At 52.7% G+C, this 19542-nt stretch overlaps 2 protein-coding genes across 2 annotated transcripts in view; one reads left to right on the top strand and one right to left on the bottom strand.

The window, feature by feature from the left end:
- The window catches only part of RRAS (RAS related), a 7607-nt gene extending 3224 nt beyond the window's left edge, over nt 1–4383 (top strand). The window contains exons 2-6 of the mRNA XM_007942846.2: nt 272–359; nt 495–597; nt 1054–1162; nt 4103–4221; nt 4299–4383. Of these exons, the coding sequence (XP_007941037.1) occupies nt 272–359; nt 495–597; nt 1054–1162; nt 4103–4221; nt 4299–4383 (504 nt within the window). The remainder of the gene's footprint in view (nt 1–271; nt 360–494; nt 598–1053; nt 1163–4102; nt 4222–4298) is intronic.
- A 6901-nt stretch (nt 4384–11284) lies between these two features.
- The window catches only part of PRR12 (proline rich 12), a 42456-nt gene continuing 34198 nt past the window's right edge, over nt 11285–19542 (bottom strand). Inside the window, exons 9-13 of the mRNA XM_042781229.1 lie at nt 14002–14127; nt 13544–13641; nt 11898–12044; nt 11703–11798; nt 11285–11431 (exon numbers count right to left, since the gene is read on the bottom strand). Of these exons, the coding sequence (XP_042637163.1) occupies nt 11285–11431; nt 11703–11798; nt 11898–12044; nt 13544–13641; nt 14002–14127 (614 nt within the window). The remainder of the gene's footprint in view (nt 11432–11702; nt 11799–11897; nt 12045–13543; nt 13642–14001; nt 14128–19542) is intronic.

Raw genomic sequence — 19542 nt, 5'->3', positions numbered from 1 at the left:
GGGGGACAGAGACCCAGAGAGGGGGGGACAGAGACCCAGAGGGGGGGGACAGAGACCCAGAGAGAGAGGGACAGAGACCCAGACAGAAAGGACAGAAACCCAGACAGGGAGGGACAGAGTCCTAGAGAGAAAGAAAAGGGTATGGAGAGAGGGAGGACCCAGAAAAGGGGGGGACAGAGACCCAGAAGGGGGTGCCTGGGGAGGCCAGCCTGGGGCAGGGCGAGTCCCCTCCCCCCTGTGGGCCACTGTGCTAACGATGCCTCCCCCGCAGTCCTACTTCGTGTCCGACTATGACCCCACCATTGAGGACTCCTACACCAAGATCTGCACAGTGGACGGCGTCCCCGCCCGGCTGGACAGTGAGGACGGCGGGGTGGGGGGGCGGGGGGCGCCTCGGCCCACGGCACCCCCGCCCGGCTGGACAGTGAGGATGGCAGCGGGGAGGGCTGGGGGGCCGGGGAGAGCTTTGTCCTACCGTGGCCCTGTCCCCACAGTCCTGGACACCGCGGGCCAGGAGGAGTTCGGTGCCATGCGGGAACAGTACATGCGTGCCGGCCACGGCTTCCTGCTGGTGTTCGCCATCAATGATCGGCAGAGGTGAGGCTGGTGGGCGACAGCAGGGAGCGGGGACCAGGACTCCTCTGCAGTCAACCCTCCCTCCTGGCCCCACAGGTGACCCTGCCCCTTTCCTGCTCACAGACCTCCATGACCTAGCACTATATTCCCTGCATGGTTTTATCCTTTTTTTTTTGTTTTTTTTTTTTTTGGTTCCTGGGAAGGGAGCCCTGGCAGCAGAGTGATTAAGCACTCAGCTACTAACTGAAGGGTTGGCGGTTCGAACCCACCAGCCTCTCTGCGTGAAAAAGATGTGCCTGCTTCTGTAAAGATTGACAGCCTTGGAAACTCTATGGGCCATTTCTACTGTGTCCTGTAAGGTCGCTATGCGTTGGAAGTGACTCAAGAACGAGAGATTTCGGTTTGGGTTTTGTCCCTGAGTGGCACAAACCGTTAAACTCTTGGCTCCTAACCTCGCGCGTGTCCTCGCACCCCCAGTTTCAACGAGGTGAGCAAGCTCTTCACGCAGATTCTCCGTGTCAAGGACCGTGACGACTTCCCCATCGTGTTGGTCGGGAACAAGGCAGACCTGGAGAGCCAGCGTCAGGTGGGGGACCCCGGGAGCCCCTCTCAGCCTGGGGGGCTCTGCCTAATGCCACTCCTCTCTCGGTGCCCGAGGTGTCTGCTTCCCCTACTTAGCATGCACCTCACGGGCACGCTGGAGATGCATTACCCCAAGTCAGACCTTTGGGTCCCCAGCCCTGCCCAGCAGAGGAACTGGGATGTAGAAATCCTTGGAGAGGAGACTGGAGACAAGAAAAGGAGCCTACCCCGACCCCATCCACCACTTGCCCCCTGACTCTCTCTGCCTCATCACCTTCTCTCTCTCTGCTCCTTCAGCCCTGGTGACACTCTCCCTTCCTCCTCAGCCTCCTGGACCCTCACTCCAGCCCCCAGTCTCTCCCCTTCAGTCAGCTCTGCCTCACGGCCCCAGAACTGGCCCTGCCCCTCTCCTGCTCATAGACCTCCCATGGCTCCCACATGCCTCTGGGACAAAGTCCCAACTCTTCCACCCAGAGTTCAATACCCTGAGTGGTTTTATCTCTTGGTTACTAACCTGTCTCGGTTCTGCACTGCTGCTGTAACAAATACCAAAAGTGGGTGGCTTTAACAAACAGAAGTGTATTCTCGGACAGTTCAGAAGCCTAGAAATCCAGGTTCAGGGCGCCGGCCCCAGGGGAGGGCTCCCATCTCTCTGGCCGTCTCCTCAACATTCCTTACGGATCAGTGTGCCATCTGCCCTTCCCCAAGTCATCTTGCTCCTCTCTGTGTTTTATTGTTGTGGGGTGCCGTTGAGTCATTGCCAACCCTATAGGGCAGAGTAGAACTGCCCCAAAGGGTTTCCCAAGTTGTCAACTGTATGGGAGCCGATCACCAGGTCTTTTCTTCCATCGAGCCACCAGTGGGTTCAAACCGCCAACCTTTTGTTTAGTAGCTGTGCTCTTTACTGTGTTGCTATCAGGCTCCTGTCTCTGCGTCTGATCTCCTTTTTATATCTCGAAAGGCACACCCAACATCGGTAATGGCGTCATTAACATAACAAAAGATGCTATTCCTAAATGGGATGAGATACACTGGTAAACCCACTGCCCTGGAGGAGTCGATTCTGACCCGCAGCGCCCCTAGAGGACAGAGTGGAACTTCCCCACAGGGTCTCCAAGGCTGTCAGTCTATGGGAGCAAAGCCCAAACCACACCCACTGCCGTGGAGTCCATTCTGACTCACAGCGCCCCTAGAGGACAGAGTGGAACTGCCCCACAGGGTCTCCAAGGCTGTCAATCTTCACTGAAGCAAAGCCCAAACCACACCCACTGCCCTGGAGTCAATTTCAACTCACAGCGCCCCTAGCCTGGCCCATGGGGTTTCTAAGGCTGTCATCTCTATGGTTGTTGGGGCCAGTCAATTCTGCTCACAGTGACTCTGAGTGAGGCTGAGGCAGGACTGGGCAATGTTTCCTTCTTCTGTTAGACATGAGTTGCTGATGGTAACTAACAACAATCTTTACAGAAGCAGGTGGCCGCATCTTTCTCCCACAAAGTGGCTGCTGGGTTTGAACCGCCAAACTTTCAGTTAGCGTCTGAGTGCTTAACCACTCACTGCACCACTAGACGCCCTCCTATAAGGGTTAGGATTTACCACACACATTTGGGGTAACACAGTTCAATCCGTGGCAAACCAAAAGGCTGGAGGTTCAAATCCACTCGGGCCTCGCCAGAAGGTAAAAACATCAGCCATTGGAAACCTTCAGGAGCGCTGCTCTGCTCTGATGCACACGGGGTTGGAATTGACTCAGCAACTAATCTTCCACCCTGTGCTCTGTAACTGCCACATGGAAGACATGTTGTAGATGGTCTTGAGCAATTTCTAGCCTCCACGCCTTTGCCAAGGTTGTCTCGTCTGCCTGGAACACCCTTTCTTCTCCTCCTTTGCCTGCAAACTCCTGGTTATCTAACCCTCTCCATAGGGCAGACGTCTACGAAGCCTCTCCCAACTCCTTAGACCCCTGGCAGTCTCCCCCATGCCGTCTCTGGAACACTTTCTTGGATCACCCACAATGCCTCGTGTGCTTAGGTGCTGAGAGAGGTGCTCAGAGGGCGTGTGTCCACTCACATAATAAATTGCATTCTGGGTTTAAACTGTTTTGCAGCAACATGTAAAAAAAAAGTAATAACATGATTAGAGAAGTACGGGGGTGGGGGCAGTGCCGGTTGGGAAAAAAAAAAAATGTACAACGTAGGTGTTATTTGCGTAAAACTACAGAAACTCCCAGGAGCTTTGGTAGTACAGTGACTAAGGGACTTGACCGCTAACCAGAAGACTGGCGGTTCAAACCCACCAGCCACTCCTCAGAAGGAAGGTTGGGCAATCTACTTCCGTAGTGATACCGCCTCAGAAACCCAAGGAGGGGTCGCTATGAGTCAAGTCAAGTCAATGGCAGTGACTTTGGTTTGGGCTTTGCTTCCAGTGGGTGTGGTTTGGGCTTTGCTCCCATAAAGACTGACAGCCTTGGAGACCCTGTGGTGCAGTTCCACTCTGTCCTCTAGGGGCGCTGTGGGTCAGAATCCCCTCCAGGCACTGGGTTTGGTTTGGGCTTTGCTTCTGTGAAGGTAGGAGCTCTGGTGGCGTAGTGCCTAAGGCACTTGACTGCTAACCAGAAGGCTGGCGGTTCAAACCCACCAGCCACTCCTCGATAGGAAGGTTGGGCAATCTACTTCTGTAGAGATAACCGCCTCGGAAAACCAAGGAAGGGTCGCTATGAGTCGGGTCTGATTCGACGGCACCTAACAACAAGAACAGAAACTCCAACATGAGCCCCACTGGGAACTTTCTGAACTGAGAACTCACCAGGCGGCTACTTGGACACCATTCTGTCCCCTTGTCCTTTCTCAGTATAGGGGTGGTGGCATGGAACCCCCCGTTAGTGCACACAGTGTCCTCACTCTTCAGGGGCTGGGAGCGCCCTGAGTCCGTCCTGTGTCTCCCCCAGGTCCCCCGATCCGAAGCCTCTGCCTTCGGGGCCTCCCACCACGTGGCTTACTTCGAGGCCTCGGCCAAACTGCGCCTTAACGTGGATGAGGCCTTCGAGCAGTTGGTGCGGGCAGTCCGGTGAGCTGAGCCCCTTTCCTGTTACCCTCGTCTCCAGCCATCTTGGCCCAAGCTCACCGGCTTCTTCCTCCCGACAGGAGATACCAAGAGCAGGAGCTGCCCCCCAGCCCCCCCAGCGCGCCCCGCAAGAAGGATGGGGGGTGCCCCTGCGTCCTCCTGTAACCCAGGCGCGGGAGAAGTGCCAACATGAGCTCTCGGGACCAGCTGCCCTTGCACCTTGATGAGCCTCAGTTTCCCTCCCTGGGTCTCCCAAGCCACACTACACACCCCAGCCCCACTTCCCAGCACCTCAGGCTGCTGTCACTGTGTGCCTTCTGCCAACGCTGCCTCTCCCCACCTGAGCTCCTGGTGGGGCCGAGGGGCTCCCGGGTATCCGGGTCACCGCTGTATATAACTCCCCTCCCCCGGAGAAATAAACATCACTGCCAACATCAGGGGGTGTGTTATAAATGGGGAGAGGGCTCAGAGGACGGTGGGTGAATACGGGGTGCACACACACTGACGTTTAGAGCGATTGGATCCTGTGTTTGGGGACGAGCAGGGAGTATAAAGAATAGGAGGCCAAGCCTCGTATCTGGCCCAGAGGCGGGGTGGGCGATGGGACTCCCACTTCCCCTTCAAAAGGGGTAAAGGTTATTCCTTATTTATTCTTCTGGGAAGTTCTAGAACTTTATATCACCCAATAAGGTTGTCAGACTCTGTTGTGTGCAATTGAATCAACTCAGAGCAACTCCATATCACAGAGAGAACAACCGGATAGGGTTTTCTTTTCTTAATTGTGATTTGGGTGAAGATTTACAGAGCAAATTCACTTTCCATACAGCAGCTCACACACACTTTGTCTCATGACATTGACTGCAATTTCCCACAATGCAGCAGCTCCCCGCCCACTTCCTCCCCATAGTTACCGCTTCCCTGTGTCCATCCCTCCATGCACTCCTGCCCCCCGAGCTGTCTCCCTGTGCAGACACTGACCTTCTTTCTCCCATGATTGTTCTCTCCAAGGAGAGTATCTACCTCAGGTACATGTTCAATTCATATGCCTGTCTTTTGTTTGGCTGGAAGCCACAGATGTGGGTTCAATTCCAGACCTGAAGGGCAGCTAGGGGCCATAGTCTCGGGTTCCACCGGGCTCTATCAGACCACAAACTTGGTGTTCTCCCCTTTTTTTCCCCCCAAATGACTTTGAGTTTTGTTCCACATTGTTCTCCGTCTTTATCCAGGATCTCCTCCATAGATCCCCCTCCGAGTGATTGACAGTGGTAGCCGGGCACCATCTAGTTCTTCTGGTCTCATAGTCGTATAGGCTGCGGATCACATGGTGTACCAGTCACGAAGACTAATTGTTTCCGTGAATCTTTGGTTTTCTTCATTCTTCTTTGCTCTGGACGAGGAGAGACCCATTGTTGCATCTAGACTTTATTATTATTATTATTGTGATTTGGGTGAAAGTTTACAGAGCAAATCCATCTTCCGTACAGCAGCTCATAAACATTTTGTCTTGTGACATTGACTGCAATCTCCCACAATGCACCAGCTCTCTTTCCACTTCCTCATAGGGTATCCTTGGCTATTATCTCTCCAGGAGCAGATCACCAGGGTTTTTTTTCCCCACAGTAGATGGGTTTGAACTGCCAGCCTTTCAATTGGCAACCAAGCACTTAACTTGTACCATCAGGGGTCCTTACGGTAGCCAGAAGCTCCATGTGGCTGTTTCAATTAAAAAATATAAAACTGAATCTTGCTAGGGTGGCCAGTGCACACCCTACCAGAGTAAATACCGAACATTTCCAACATCGCAGAATGTTTTATTGGACAGTGCTTTTCTAGAAGTTTCCAGGATCTTGGAGACAGGCAACAAGTGTTGCAAACCCTGCCCGCCCACTTCCACTACATTCCCAATGAGAAAAGCTTCTTGGCTGGAGAAAGGAGAAAGGGTAGGTGGGCAGAATGGTGTTCAAGGAGCCAGCTGGCGAGTTCTCAGTTCCAGAAAGTTCCCAACGGGATTGACGCGAGTGTCTGAGCCCTGAATCCAGCTTGAGCCTTGTGTGGACACACCCCTCTGAGTCTCTCTCCTGGGAGGAGGACAAACGTAGGGAGCCTTGACGCTTTGGCAAGTGGGTTGATAACCCATCTCAGTCTGGAACCCCAAAACTCAGGGGTGTACTGGGGACATTGAGACTCGCCCACGTCCAACCCAGGACCCCCAATTCTGCAATCTTACTTGCTAGCCTGGACAGCTGGAGCCTGAGGGGCTGAGTACCAGTCACCCACCCACCTCCCAAGCCCACGTAACAGACCATGACTGAACACCAACATCCACTCAACCCACCAGGCCAGAGAGCTCACCCAGATGTCCACATGCACCGGGACTTGGTCTCTGTCATCTGTCACCAGTTAAGGATGTGCTCTGCCCACCCCCATGTTTGCCAATGTCACCAGATCTTCTGGTTCTCATCTGTAAACGCTCCCTGCAACACTCCCCCCAGAACCTGCTTCTGTAGAGATGGACCTGCGTGGACACTGGAACCAGGTTGGGGTTAGCCGGGGTTGAGCCAGCCCCTGACTCACAACAACCCCATATACAGTGGAACCAACCGCTGCTCGGTCCACTGTATCCAGGGGGTTTTATTGGCTGATTTTTGGGAACCTGATCACCAGGTTTTTCTTCCTAGTCTATCTCAGTCTGGAAGCTCCGCTGCAACCTGTTCAGCATCAGAGCAACATGAAGACCTCCACTGACCCGACGGGCAGTGGCATGAAGCACACTGGGTGGGAATCGAACAAGGGTCTTTTGCACAGAAGGGATTTCAACTGCCTCATGGAGCCAGGGTGCCAGAGTTCAAATCCTACTCTGCCCTCTTCATCTCATCTGTGAAACGGGGCAATAACAGCCCACTTCATGCCCGGTGCAAAGCTAAAGGAGACAGTAGTATATATACAAGGAACAAACACAGAACCTGGCACTCTGGTATCAGTGATGATGGCCCCACTGCTCCCCCGCCCCAGAACCATGAATGTCCCTCTGTTTCCCAGTAGAACACTGGTAAGCTCAGTATCCCTTTCCGGGTTTCATTCTCCCTGAATCTTGGCCTGGGTTCAACCTTCCGCCCTGGGAATAAACTCAACTCCAATGTATTGTGCCACATGTCCATTCTTCCAAGAACCCCAGCACCCCAAGGGCCTAGCCCTGCCTGACAGTGTGTATGGGGGGAGGGAGGGGAGGCGTTTTTATCAGTTTCTGGAACAAGACACAACACATCCAGCGGCAAAGCCCCAGCCAGGGGTAAAGTGCTGGCACAGGAATAACCCAAACCAGGCGTCCGGTCCGGGGGGGGGGGGGGGGATGGGGAGAGGGAGAGGATGAAAGTGGGGAACTGGATCCCCGCTTTTCCTTCCAGAAGGTCAATTCCACCCTTTTTCTATTTTGATGTGAGACATTTATTTAGGATAAAGTTTAACATCTGAAATGAAGGAAAAAAAAAAATTTTTTTTTTTTTTTGGGGGGGAATGTTCTAGAATTGCATTGCATGATGTGGTAGTCATTGGCTATTTCCATTCAAATTACGTATATAAAATAAAACTGAATTGTGGCCATCCTTGTGGACAGGGCAAATATAGAACATTTCCATCATCGCAGAAAGCTCTATTGGAGTGTCGTTCCAGAACGTTCCACAAGTTGGCCTGTGCCAACTTCTCTCCCACCGAGTCCCACCATCAACACTCCTCTGGTAGAGGGGCTGAGTCTTTCCCTCACGAGGCCAAGTTCTTGGCTTGGACCACCCACTCCTTGGAGGCCCGACTTCTGAGAAGGTGTTCAGTTATTCTTATTCCAGAGAAAGGCACCCACCCATACAAACTCATATGACAACTGGCAGGCCATTTTTGGAAGGTTCCTGGCCACCATTCCAGAACTCCTTGGACAATGCAAAGAGGTGGGGCCAGTCTGGTTGCCATCTCCCTGGGACACTCGTTTGTACTGTGTCTGTGTGGTTCCTGCCCAGTCCTATGATTCTAAATTCTGTTTTTTGGGATCTCTTTCTTGCCAGGTCTTGGTCCTCTGCTAAGCCTCTCAGGGTCTTGTGCTCTGGGTAACAGAAGCTGTGTACCCAGCCTGAGTGCTTCAAACACATCATCTTCCTTCACTTTTGACCAAAGTCCATTTTACAGATGACATAGCTGAGGACCAAGGCTATTGGCCACCTTGGTTGGTTAAGTGCTGCAGCCGGGATTCAATCTTGGGTAGTTTGAGTACAAAGTGTAATCACAAGGTTATTCTGTTCCCACAGGCATGATCTGGCCCCACCACCCACCCTCCAAATACACCACCTACTTTCTACTCCAGAGCTCTAACCTGGGAGCACCCCAATCTTGAATCCTTTGACCTCAATTTGACAACCCAGCCTGAAGCCTCCAATGTGCTACTTATCAAAGACGGCACTCCTTTGTGCTACAGGGCCTGGTTCAAGGATGGTAGTGGTCCATCCTTAATTGTGTTACTGTCCAATTTTAGAAAGGCAATAGTCCATCTTTGACTCAACCATTATGGTTTTTGAACGCTACTCTCGTCTTTAGTCTCTAAAACCAAGGTCCTAGAAATGTAGATCATGGATGATGGTCCCTAAGATACCAATGGTTGGAAGTGTTCTCAGCTGGGAACTGAAAGGCTAGAAGTTCTAGTCCACCAAAGGCATCCCAAAAGAAAGGCTGTCAACTGACTTCTGAAACAACTAGCCCCTGAAACACCTCCTGAGGTCTTCTCAGAACCAAACAATAGTTTAGCCTAACTAGTAAGGCATGTCTGCTTCAAACACTGTGCTCTTTGAAAGAACTATCTTTGTGGAAGCAAGCTGACGATTCAACAGATAGGAGTCTCGGAGCAATGAGTTTATGTGAGTGGGCGACAGCTCGGAAAAGGGTGAAAACGGTTGCAGAACTCGATGCAATCAATGACATTGGATTGTATGTGCTGCAATTGTTGACATGGTGTATGTTGTGTTGCACACAATGTCAACAATTACTAAAAAAGAAAGCCCTTGGAGCACAGTTCAGCTCCAATGTACACTGAGTCACCATGATGGCATCAACTAGACGGTGAATGATTTGCAACGAGTTCCTCCGGAACTTCATATGGAGGGGAATCGACAACAGTAACGATTCACCCTCAAATCTCACCATGGGTCTCACAATGGGTCTCTCTACCTACCGACCATCCATCTTCAAGGCTGGCACCAGGGCACTAGAACACCAGTCGCCTATTCACGAATAGCTCTGGAGTGCAGCCAATCAGACTTCACAATTTTAACACCCTTGTTCTAGAACACAGCTCCTTAAACTTGAACGTTCATCAGAACCTTCTCAAGATGTTATTAACAAGTGGATTTGGTAGATCTGCGAAGTGGGCTCAGGGTCCACATTTCTGTAAGCTCTTAGGTCATGCCAAGGCTGCTGGTCCACAGCCCACACGCCTCAGTACCAAAACTCAAGAATAAAAGAAGCCACCCTGAACTCTACAGGGTCTAGAATACTGCTAGCCCACTTGTGGCCCTGTAGTTCTAGGGTTCAAAGACACAAAGGGCCACCCTTAACTCTATAGTAGGGAGCCAAGAAAAAGCTAGGCAGCTCCTGACATGCCAACTGCCTTAGAGGTTTAAAAATACAGTCTGATACTCTTGCCTTCATGGCGTGGAGGTTAACTGTCCTCCCCTTGAGTGTGTGTGTAATTTAGTGACTTGCCACCCTCCTTGCTCTCTCTCTTGATCACTTGTTCTTGGGGAAGCCAGTGGCCATGTTGTGAGGATGCTCAAGCAGCACTAGAGAGACCCACGTGGTGAGAAACTGAGGCCTCCAACCAACAGCCATGTGAATGAACCACCTGAAGCGGCTCCTCCAGCCAGTCAAACCCTCAGATGGCTGCAGCCCCAATCGACATCTTGACTGCACCCTCAAGACAGACCGTGAGCTAGAATCACTGAGCTAAGTCACCTCCAAATTTCTGATCCTCAGGAACTTAGGTAACAAATGGCTGAAGCCACTAAATTTTGGAGGGCAGTAATTGGTTACGCATCAATACCTAATACACCAACCCCAACCACGTCCCAAGGCTCGAGAAAACCCTTGCCCCAGCCCACGTGCCACTTACCATGGCCAGGCCCACCCATACGACGCAGGACAGAGACACGACAGACCGCCAATAAAGTGTTTGCCGTTGGATTTTCGTTTGGCTGGTTGTGTGTACACAGTGTATACAAGTTGAGTTGTACAGAAGCCCAAGAAAGAGCGAGAAGAGACAAAGGGTGGTGGGGAGGTCAGGGTGGTGGTTGTGGTGGTGGTGGGGGGTCAGAGAGGGTGAAGGGGAAAGGAGACCAATTAAAAAATAGAACCACACCCAGACAACAATGGGATGGGAACAGTGGGGGGTGGGGTGGGGTACAGACACAGACAATTCGCTGTAGAAAAGGAGTGGGGTAGGGCAGAGGGAGGGGACCCGTCACCCCCTCCACCTCCCCAGCACCCCTCCCCACGCCCCAAGGTATGTACAATAAATAAGATTAAAAATAATTAACAAGATGCGTTTTTTCTTCTTCTTCTTCTTGTTCCCCTTCCCACTTCCACCCGACACCGAATGCCCTGGGCAGGGAATGGCCTTTAGCAAAGATCTTGGCCTGTAGGGGGGGCTTGGGGGGAGGGGGTCCCCCAGCTCTCGGAAGCCACCCCTCCCCCCTCAACCATACATAGACTTTTCCTATACATTATGTACAAGGTGGAGGGGCGGGGCTATGGCCGTGGAGGGCGGAGTGGGGCAAGGGGGGGAGGGAAACCGTTACTAAATAGACATTTATACATATATATAAATAATTTCTCTGTACACCGAACAGCGGGGAGGGCGGGGAGGGAGTGGAGAGGGCTTGGGGGAGGGGGGAGTCGACCTCTGAACCCTGCCCTGGGAGGGCAGCATGGACACACCCTGCCTGACCAATGACTCCCCCTCGCCCGGTGACGGGGTCCGGGGTTCTGTCCCAGTTCTTGGTTCCTGGAGGAGGTGCTCCGGCGGGCGGGGGGGTCACCCACAGCGGCTGTGGGCCTGTGCTTGGGCCAGCAGGTCGCTGAAGGAGTCGAAAAGCTGCTCCAGCCAGGGCTGGTTCCGCATGCATTGCTGTACCACCTCCTCCTGGCCCAGGTCCTCAGCGCCGCCCTCGATGGCCAATGTCTGCAGGGAGACATAAGAGGTGCTGGGACATTGATACAGATGCAGGAGATGGTCAGGACTTCCGGCCCTGAGAAGCAGTCAGCACTTCCGGTCCTGAGGAGGCGGGGCCAGGGCTGACTTCCTGGCCGAGGAGGAGGAGCTGGAGTTCCGACCCTGAGGAGGCGGGGCTGGGGTAGACTTCCGAGCCCAAGAAGGAGGGGCCAGGTGTGAACTTCCGGGCAGGGGAGGAGTTACTGAGGAGCAAGTTCCGGGACTTCCTAGGGGAACTCACCTGGTCCCGGCAGCGGAGAAAGGTGTGGTACTTATAGTGGTGGAGTGAATGGTAGAGCGTGTAGTATCCTGACTTCTCCAGCTCCACTTTGAACTCCTGGGCAGGTGGAATAGAGATGGTTCAGTTTCCTTGTCGGGGCTGGGCAGCCTGCCACGTGGCCCTGCCCGCCTGCCACAGCCCCCTTCCAGCGCCCACCTGGGCTCGGACCACACTCCTCTTCAGCTTGCTCAGCGTTTTCCGGTTGTAAGGTTCCCCGGCCGGCCGCAGCCGCACGGCCCCGTCCTCGGGGGACCCCTCCCCACTCTGTTCCACTTGCAGTTGTGGGAACGTGTGCAGGGCATCCTGTGGGAAGCCGACGGGATCAGTGGGTCCCCTGCCTGGACCCACCTCCCAGATCCTCAATCCCTCGTCAAGGGCCTCCGTTTCCCCCAGGCTGCAGGGCCAGACAGCCAGGAGTCTCAGTGCTTCTTAGGCCCGGTCTGGTGTTTTCTGGTCCAGATCAGGATTTTGTGACTGTCCTTGATCCATCCCAGAATTCTTAAAGACACCTAGCGTCCCACCCAGAACTCTCAGTGCTAGCCCAACCATTTATCCCAGGATCCTCAGACACCCAATGGTCCACCCAGAACTGAGACACAGATTCTCAGACTCAACATCACATCCTACCGACATTTTTCCCAAACTAATAACCCAAGGAGAGTTCCAAACAGACTAACATCCTCTCTGAAATTCTCATAGGCAGCCTAAGATCCCATTCCAGAATTCTGAGAGCCACCTTAACCTTCCACCCAGAACACCCCTTCCTACTGTAACATCTCACCCAGAATTCTCAGAGCCATTGAACATTCTAGCTCAGAAATGTATCAGTCCATTCCTTCCCATATTCTCAAGGCCAGCCCAACAATCTCAGAATTAGTTAACACCCTCCAGAATTTCCAGAGCTCTGCATTCTACCCCTGAATTCTCAGAACTAGAGGAACATCCTCCCAGAATCTTCAGAACCCCTGACATCCTTCATCCCAGAATCCTCAGGGACACCCACAATCTATCCCAGAATCCTCAGGGCCACCCACAATCTATCCCAGAATCCTCAGGGCCACCCACAATCTATCCCAGAATCCTCAGGGCCACCCACAGTCTATCCCAGAATCCTCAGGGCCACCCACAGTCTATCCCAGAATCCTCAGAGCAACTCACATTCACTCCAGAATTTTCAGGGCTAGATGAACAGCCCACCCCACATTTTCAGTATCAGCCCAAGATTCTGTCCCAGAATTCTTAGCCACCGCCTAACATCCCACCCACATTTTCTATGCCAGACTAGTACCCTTCCCAGAATTCTCATCAGACTCATAGTCTACCCAGAACTCTCCCAGGCGAAATTAACCTCCCAGGCAGAATGCTCAATCCTCAGAGCCCACTAATTTTCTGAAATTCCAAAGCCCTTGGCTGAGGCCCTAAACATTTCACATGCGAAAGTATGGAAAGAACATGACAGTGAATTGTGGACGTGCCAAAGTGAGTGTGACATTGACGGAGAAGCCATCAGAATGGGCTCAGCCTTCTGTCCCAGAGCCTCGGGCAGCCCAGTCCACTTACATACAACCTTTTGTCCCCAACCCTGGGCCCTCTCATTCAGTTCCACTCTCTAAGCGATGGCCTTCCCCGAAGCAGCATCCCCACGACCGCTCTAGGCCGTCCACAGACCAACAGCTCCTCCACCTGGGCCCTCCCAACAGCCCAGCCCTCCACTTCTCTCTCGGCCAAATCCACCCCGTCCAAGGATGCCCCTCAGGGCCTAGACCCTAGGCCCCAGAAGCTCCAGCCCAGGCCCCCGGCACCTGTAGGGCTGGGCTCAGCGACAGCCGCTTCAGGACTTTCTTTTTGTGCTCGTTCAGGAGACCGTCAATCTTCCGCATGGGTGGGAGGTACAACTCATCTGGAAGACGAGGAGGGTCAGGGGAGCCCCAGCTCCACAAGGGGGTGTCGGGAGCTTTGCCCTCAGACCCAGGAGTCTGGCCCCCCGCCGCTTCTTCCCCTCAGACCCAGGACTCCAGGCATCCAACCTCCTCCTTTCTCAGACTCAGGAGTCCAGGCCCCCAACATCCCCATCAGACTCAGGAGTCCAGGCCTCTGCTCCACTCCTCCCTCAGACCCAAGAGTCCTGGCCCCCAAACCCTCCTCCCCTCAGGCCCAAGAGTCCAGGCATACAGTGTCCTCCTCTGTCAGACTCGGGCATCTGGGCCCCCAGGCCTTACCCCTTCGGACCCAGAAGTCTGGGCCACAGCCCCTGGCTCACCGTGCGTGTCCTCCAGAGCCTGGATCATGTCCGGGTCAAGTGCTGTGCTGACCAGCATCTCCACGTAGCTCCGGTACATTTCCCGCATGGCCCGTGTCTTCAGCAGACGCCCAGGGACCGCCCGTTCTAGGGGAAACAAGGCCATGGCCTCCGTTACTCAGGGTGTCTCTGAGTGACCGACACTGTTCCAAGCACCAGGGACCAGAAGAGACATCCCTGTCTTAGGGAGGGCCAACATGGGGGTGGGGGCACACCAAAGGAATAGGCAAGCACCAGTGAGATGTGCTACGATGGCAGAACATAGGCCTGGTGAGGTGCCCCCAGGCCTTGAACTTGGTAGGGAAGGCAGGGGAGGCTTGTGCACGGTGGGGCAAGAGCTGAGTCTTGAGTGATAGAAAATAACGTTCTGGGTCAAAGAATTAGATGTTTCAAAGGGCTTGATGAGTTCAAGGTGGGGCTGATGAAGTCTAAGTAGGAGCAAAACAGGAGTAAGTCAGAGTTCAGAACTTGTAAAGGGCTACAGTGGGGAGGCTACCATAACCAAAAACAAACCCACTGCAATGGAGTTCATGCTGGCCCACAGCGCCCCTAGAGGACAGAGTGGAACTGCACCACAGGGCTTGCAAGGCTGTCAATCTTTACAGAAGCAAAGCCCAAACCACACCCACTGTCATGGAGTCTATTCTGACTCACAGCACCCCTAGAGGACAGAGTGGAACTGCACCACAGGGTCTCCAAGGCTGTCAATCTTTACAGAAGCAAAGCCCAAATCAAACCCACTGCTGTGGAGTCGATCCCTATTCACAGCGCCCCTAGAGGACAGAGTGGAACTGCCCCACAGGGTTTCCAAGACCTTCCATCTTTACAAAAGCTGACTGCTTCATCTGTCTCCCAAGGAGCAGTTGGTAGGCTCAAACTGCTGACCTTTAGGTTAGCAGATGAATTCTTAACCATTGTGCCATCAGAGTTCCTGGAGGTTGCCACAGGGCCCAGCAATTCTGCTCTTAGGTATATAGTAGTCTCCCCTTATCTGCGGAGAGAATGTCCCAAGATCCCAGCGGGTGCCTGAAACTCCACATAATATCAGATCCTACATACCTTATAAGGAGCCCTGGTGGCACAGTGGTTAAGTGCTTCGCTGCTAACCCGAAGCTCAGCGGTTCAAACCTACCAGCTGCTCCGAAAGAGAATGACGTGGCAGTTTGCGTCCACAAACATCACACGTATCCTTGGAATTTCTGTGGAGCAGTTCCGCTCTACTCTAACAAGGACGTTGTTGAGTCAGAATCGACTCCATGGCAGTGGGTTTGGGTTGGGCTTTGCTTCCATAAAGACTGACAGCTTTGTACACCTTATGAGGCAGTTCCACTCTGTCCTCTAGGGGCGCTGTGAATCAGAATTGACTCCAGGCAGTGGGTTTGGTTTGGGCTTTGCTTCCATAAAGATTGACAGCATTAGAAACTACTCTTTTCTGTTGAAATTGACTCCAAGGCCAACGCATTTGGTTTTTCTAGTTTCATATATAGTATGTTCAGTCCTATACATATATGTGTGATAAGCTTTAATTTATAAGTTAGGCACAGTGAGGGATAAACAACTTAGAAGCAGGTAGCGATAGAGTGGTCACAGTAGACAAATGGATGATCCGTGGCAGGGAGGGTGCGAAATTTCAAGGCTACTCATTTCGCATTTTTCAGACTGCCTGTTGCCCTTGACTCTGGGTAACTAAGCAGAAAGCGAAACCGAAGCCACGGATTAAGAAGGGACTACTGTATGCTCACGAGAGCTGAACGCAGTTGCTGCAAAAATCCTTACATTTCCTTTTTCATAGCAAGACAAGAGCCAAGCGGCAGAAACAAGGCAAACATCCATCAAGGGCCAAATGGATGAATGGCAATGTGGCATGTCCATATAGTAGAACCTTACTTGGTCCTAAAGATGAAGGCCTGATACGCACTACAATGGGTGTGAACCCTGGAAGCACTGTGCTGTCTGAAAGGCCCCGTCTTGTCTGAGTCCATGCATGTAAAATGCTCAGAAAAGGCAAATCCAGGAAGACGAGATAGATTAGAGGCGGCCAACGGGTGGAGGTTGGGAAGAATGGGGAATTCCATTCCAAAAGGGGAATGAAGTACTAATGGGTTCAGGGTTTCCTTTCAGGGTGACAGACACGTTTTGCAATGTTAGAGGTGATGGTTACACAACACTGTGCATATACTGTTGTTGTTGTTGTTATGTGCCGTCGAGTCGGCCCCAACTCATAGCGACCCCTCCTTGGGTTTCCGAGGCAGTATCACTACGGAAGTAGGATTGCCCAACCTTCCTTCCAAGGAGTGGCTGGTGGGTTTGAACCGCCAGAAGGCTGGCGGTTCTGGTTAGCAGTCAAGTGCTTTAGCCACTATGCTACCAGAGCTCCTGTGCATATACTAAATGGCAGTAAATCATACTCTTTAAAAACGGTTCATTTTATTTCATGTGAGTTTCATCTCAATTAAAAAAAAAAAAGTGAGGGAGATGAAGGGGCTGAATAAGGTGGTGAAGGGATGACTAACAGCACTGGACAATTTTTACTGGGGGTCGGGGTGGGTACTGGGGAGCCATGAGAGGTCTGTAAGCAGGGGAGGGGCAGAGTGAAAAGGGAAAAAAGACAGCTCTGAGGGCACGGAGTGGACAGGCTGCAGGGCAATGAGTGGAAGCAGGGAGAGTGGGCCAAACAGGGAAGGCTTAGGCCTGGGCCGAGCTGGGTGAGGGGACAGGAAGTCAGAGGGGACCAGAGGTGGGTCAAGGGGACAAGGTGAGGAGGAGTTTGTCCTGGGCATAATGTAGAAGTGGCGAGCTGAGGGCTGGTAGGATGCGGTGGCAAGTCAAAGGGACAAGGGCAGGGCCCAGAGGTCTGGCCTGGTGACTGCGTGGACTGTGTGGCTGCCCCTGAGACGGGGACACCAGGACGAGGGGGTATTTGAACCAGGTGCGGAGTCAGGTGGAAGAACTAAGTCTGAGGCTGTGGGGGCCTGAAGTGTGAAATGAAAACCAACAAAGCCAACAGCAGGACCGTGAGGGACACCCTTGGGCAAACCCAAGAAGGGTCCAGGGAGAAGGGAAACAGCAGTGCCAGGAAGAGGCCTCAGAGTATCACCAAGGAAGAAGCAGGAGATATGCCCATTTCATTTACCCAGGCTCCCTTGCAGCTAAGCATAGTCATGTGACTACGGTCCAGCCAATGGGATATGAGAAGACAAGATGCTGGCCACTCCCAGATCTGGGAGCTCTTTCAAAGAGCCAGAGTGACCCCTTGTCAGTGTGAAGCAGACCCTCGAGGGGCTCTAACTCTCTCAGGGTAAAGCCAGTCTTTTCAGGGCACCACAAAGCCCTAGGCTCCTTGCTACTTAAAGTGTGGTCCATGGACCAGCAGCATTGCTCACAATGGGTAGAAATAACAGACCTAGGATCCTAGTTGCTCCCAGGAAGTCTACTGAGCAGTAATCTTCATGTAACAAGATCCCTGGGGACTTGCATACACAATCCAATTTGAGAATCGTCACCCGACACGACCTGGCAGTAAAATGAGTCCTTTATGGCCTTTTGCCTTGGTTCTTTGGAAAAACAGCTTGAGAGAGATTTTTCCTCTAAGCCCTGAGGAATTACCTTTGCCCCAGTTTTCTATCCCAGAGGGTTAGTTACTTTTGTCCAGGTTGACTGACATTTCCTGGGCAAGCTGTAAACAACGGGGTTTGATACTTTTTGTCTGGCCCTGGGCTGCCACCTACCAGGATTGGTAAACACCTCGCAGGGATGGGTCAAGAGCCCATGTAAATGAAGGACCTATAACCTGTTATCCAATAGAAATGTCTGTGGCACACTGAGAGGGAATTAGCTAGGTTATTGGTTAGGTTGGTTCCTGGCCCTGGTGGTAGAGCCCTGTCCTGAAATTGACCAGGGGTTTCCGTGTTACCCACCCCACAGAGATTGTTAAGAGGGTAGGAAGCAGGAAGCCAGAAGCAGAGAAAGAGGAAGTAAGGAAGCTCCTGAAGGAAACGAACATGCGCCAAGGACCGTATATTGAGGATGGGTACCAGGCCCAGCAGGGGCCCTGCCGGGGCAGAGTCGGTGGGGAGAGAGGGCAGAGCAAAAGAGGGGCCTGTCCTGAGGCGCTGAGAGAGCTGTCCTGCCCTGAAGAAGGGACGCTTTGCCTACATGCTTCCTGATCCCAATCCCAAGAGGTAGCTGTTGATCCCGATTCCAAGTGGACCCTGTTACTTCCTTAATAAACCACTTAACCATTGAGTATGGTCAGTGAGATCTGTCTGGCCAGCGACACAGATTATCGAACCCAGAAGGCAAGCTGAGAGCCGTGGGAGGCAAAGAACCGTCAGATGGTCGGAGGGTGGAGGTGCGTCTGACCCCCACCTCACAGGGGTCATCCTTAGGCTCATCTGCATTTCCATTATCCCTCCTGAAGTTAGACAGGACCCAACATCGCTGCTTCCAGCATCTCACACCTCACTTCCCGCCCTCTTCCTGCAGTGCCTGCCACGCTGGCCGCTTTGCTGACGCTCCTTATCCAAACCCAGCTTGGGAATGCTCGCTCCCCGAATTAGTCACACGAACCCAGCCCTATCCCCATCCCATCCACCACCCCGTCTAATTGTCTCCATCTATTTTTCCTAACTTCCCCTAATGCTACTCAGAATCACCATTTCCACACTGCCTTATGTTCTATTATAGTTCAGATTCACCTGGTTGATTGTCTGTAAACACCAATGTGATCTTATATCTTTGTCCGTTTTGTTCACTGCAGAGACCCCAGTTCATGGCACATAGTAGGTGCTCAATAAATGCTCAGTGAGAGGAACTGAGGAAGCGGGGTGGGAGCAGGGTAAAGGGATGTGGTTGTAGCCTCTTTCTACAACTTTCACAGAGAACCTAAGAAGGGGGTGAGCAGCAGAGACCAAACCTAGAAGCCTCTGGCACGTGTAGGATGATGTGTCTCCAGGAAGACTGTGGACCGAACAACGAAAAGCAAGAGGGTTGGTTCTGAGGACCCTGCGGCTGGGTGACGCAGGAAGGAGACAGACGCGGTTCCAGAGAAGACACGGGACTTTCCAGGGGAGCCGCTCACTAAGACTTGAGTTCAGCTCCAGAAATTGAGGCCACTCGTGAACGTTTACAGTGGCACTATTCATAAAAGTCAAAACGTGGGAGCAACTCAAATGGCAACTGACAAATGGGTACGATGTGGTACGTCAATTCAGTGAGATAAAATTCGACCGAAAAAAAAGGAGATGCTCTGATACATGCTGCAACGTGGTCTGACCATGGACGCATGATGCTGTGGGCAAGAAACCAGGCATAAAAGGTCACATCTTGTCTGATTTCTTTTGTATGAGACGTCACACTGCTGTCCAGTCCATTCTGACTCACAGCGCCCCTAGTGGACGGAGTGGAACTGCACCACAGGGTTTCCAAGGCTGTCAGTCTTCACAGAAGCAAAGCCCAAACCACACCCACTGCCATGGAGTCCATTCTGACCCACAGCGCCCC

Source organism: Orycteropus afer, unplaced genomic scaffold (genome assembly GCF_000298275.1).
Source record: "Orycteropus afer afer isolate SDZICR_OR568_19922 unplaced genomic scaffold, OryAfe1.0 scaffold00099, whole genome shotgun sequence".
NCBI lineage: Eukaryota > Metazoa > Chordata > Mammalia > Tubulidentata > Orycteropodidae > Orycteropus > Orycteropus afer.
This window is presented reverse-complemented; position numbering and strand designations above follow the sequence as displayed.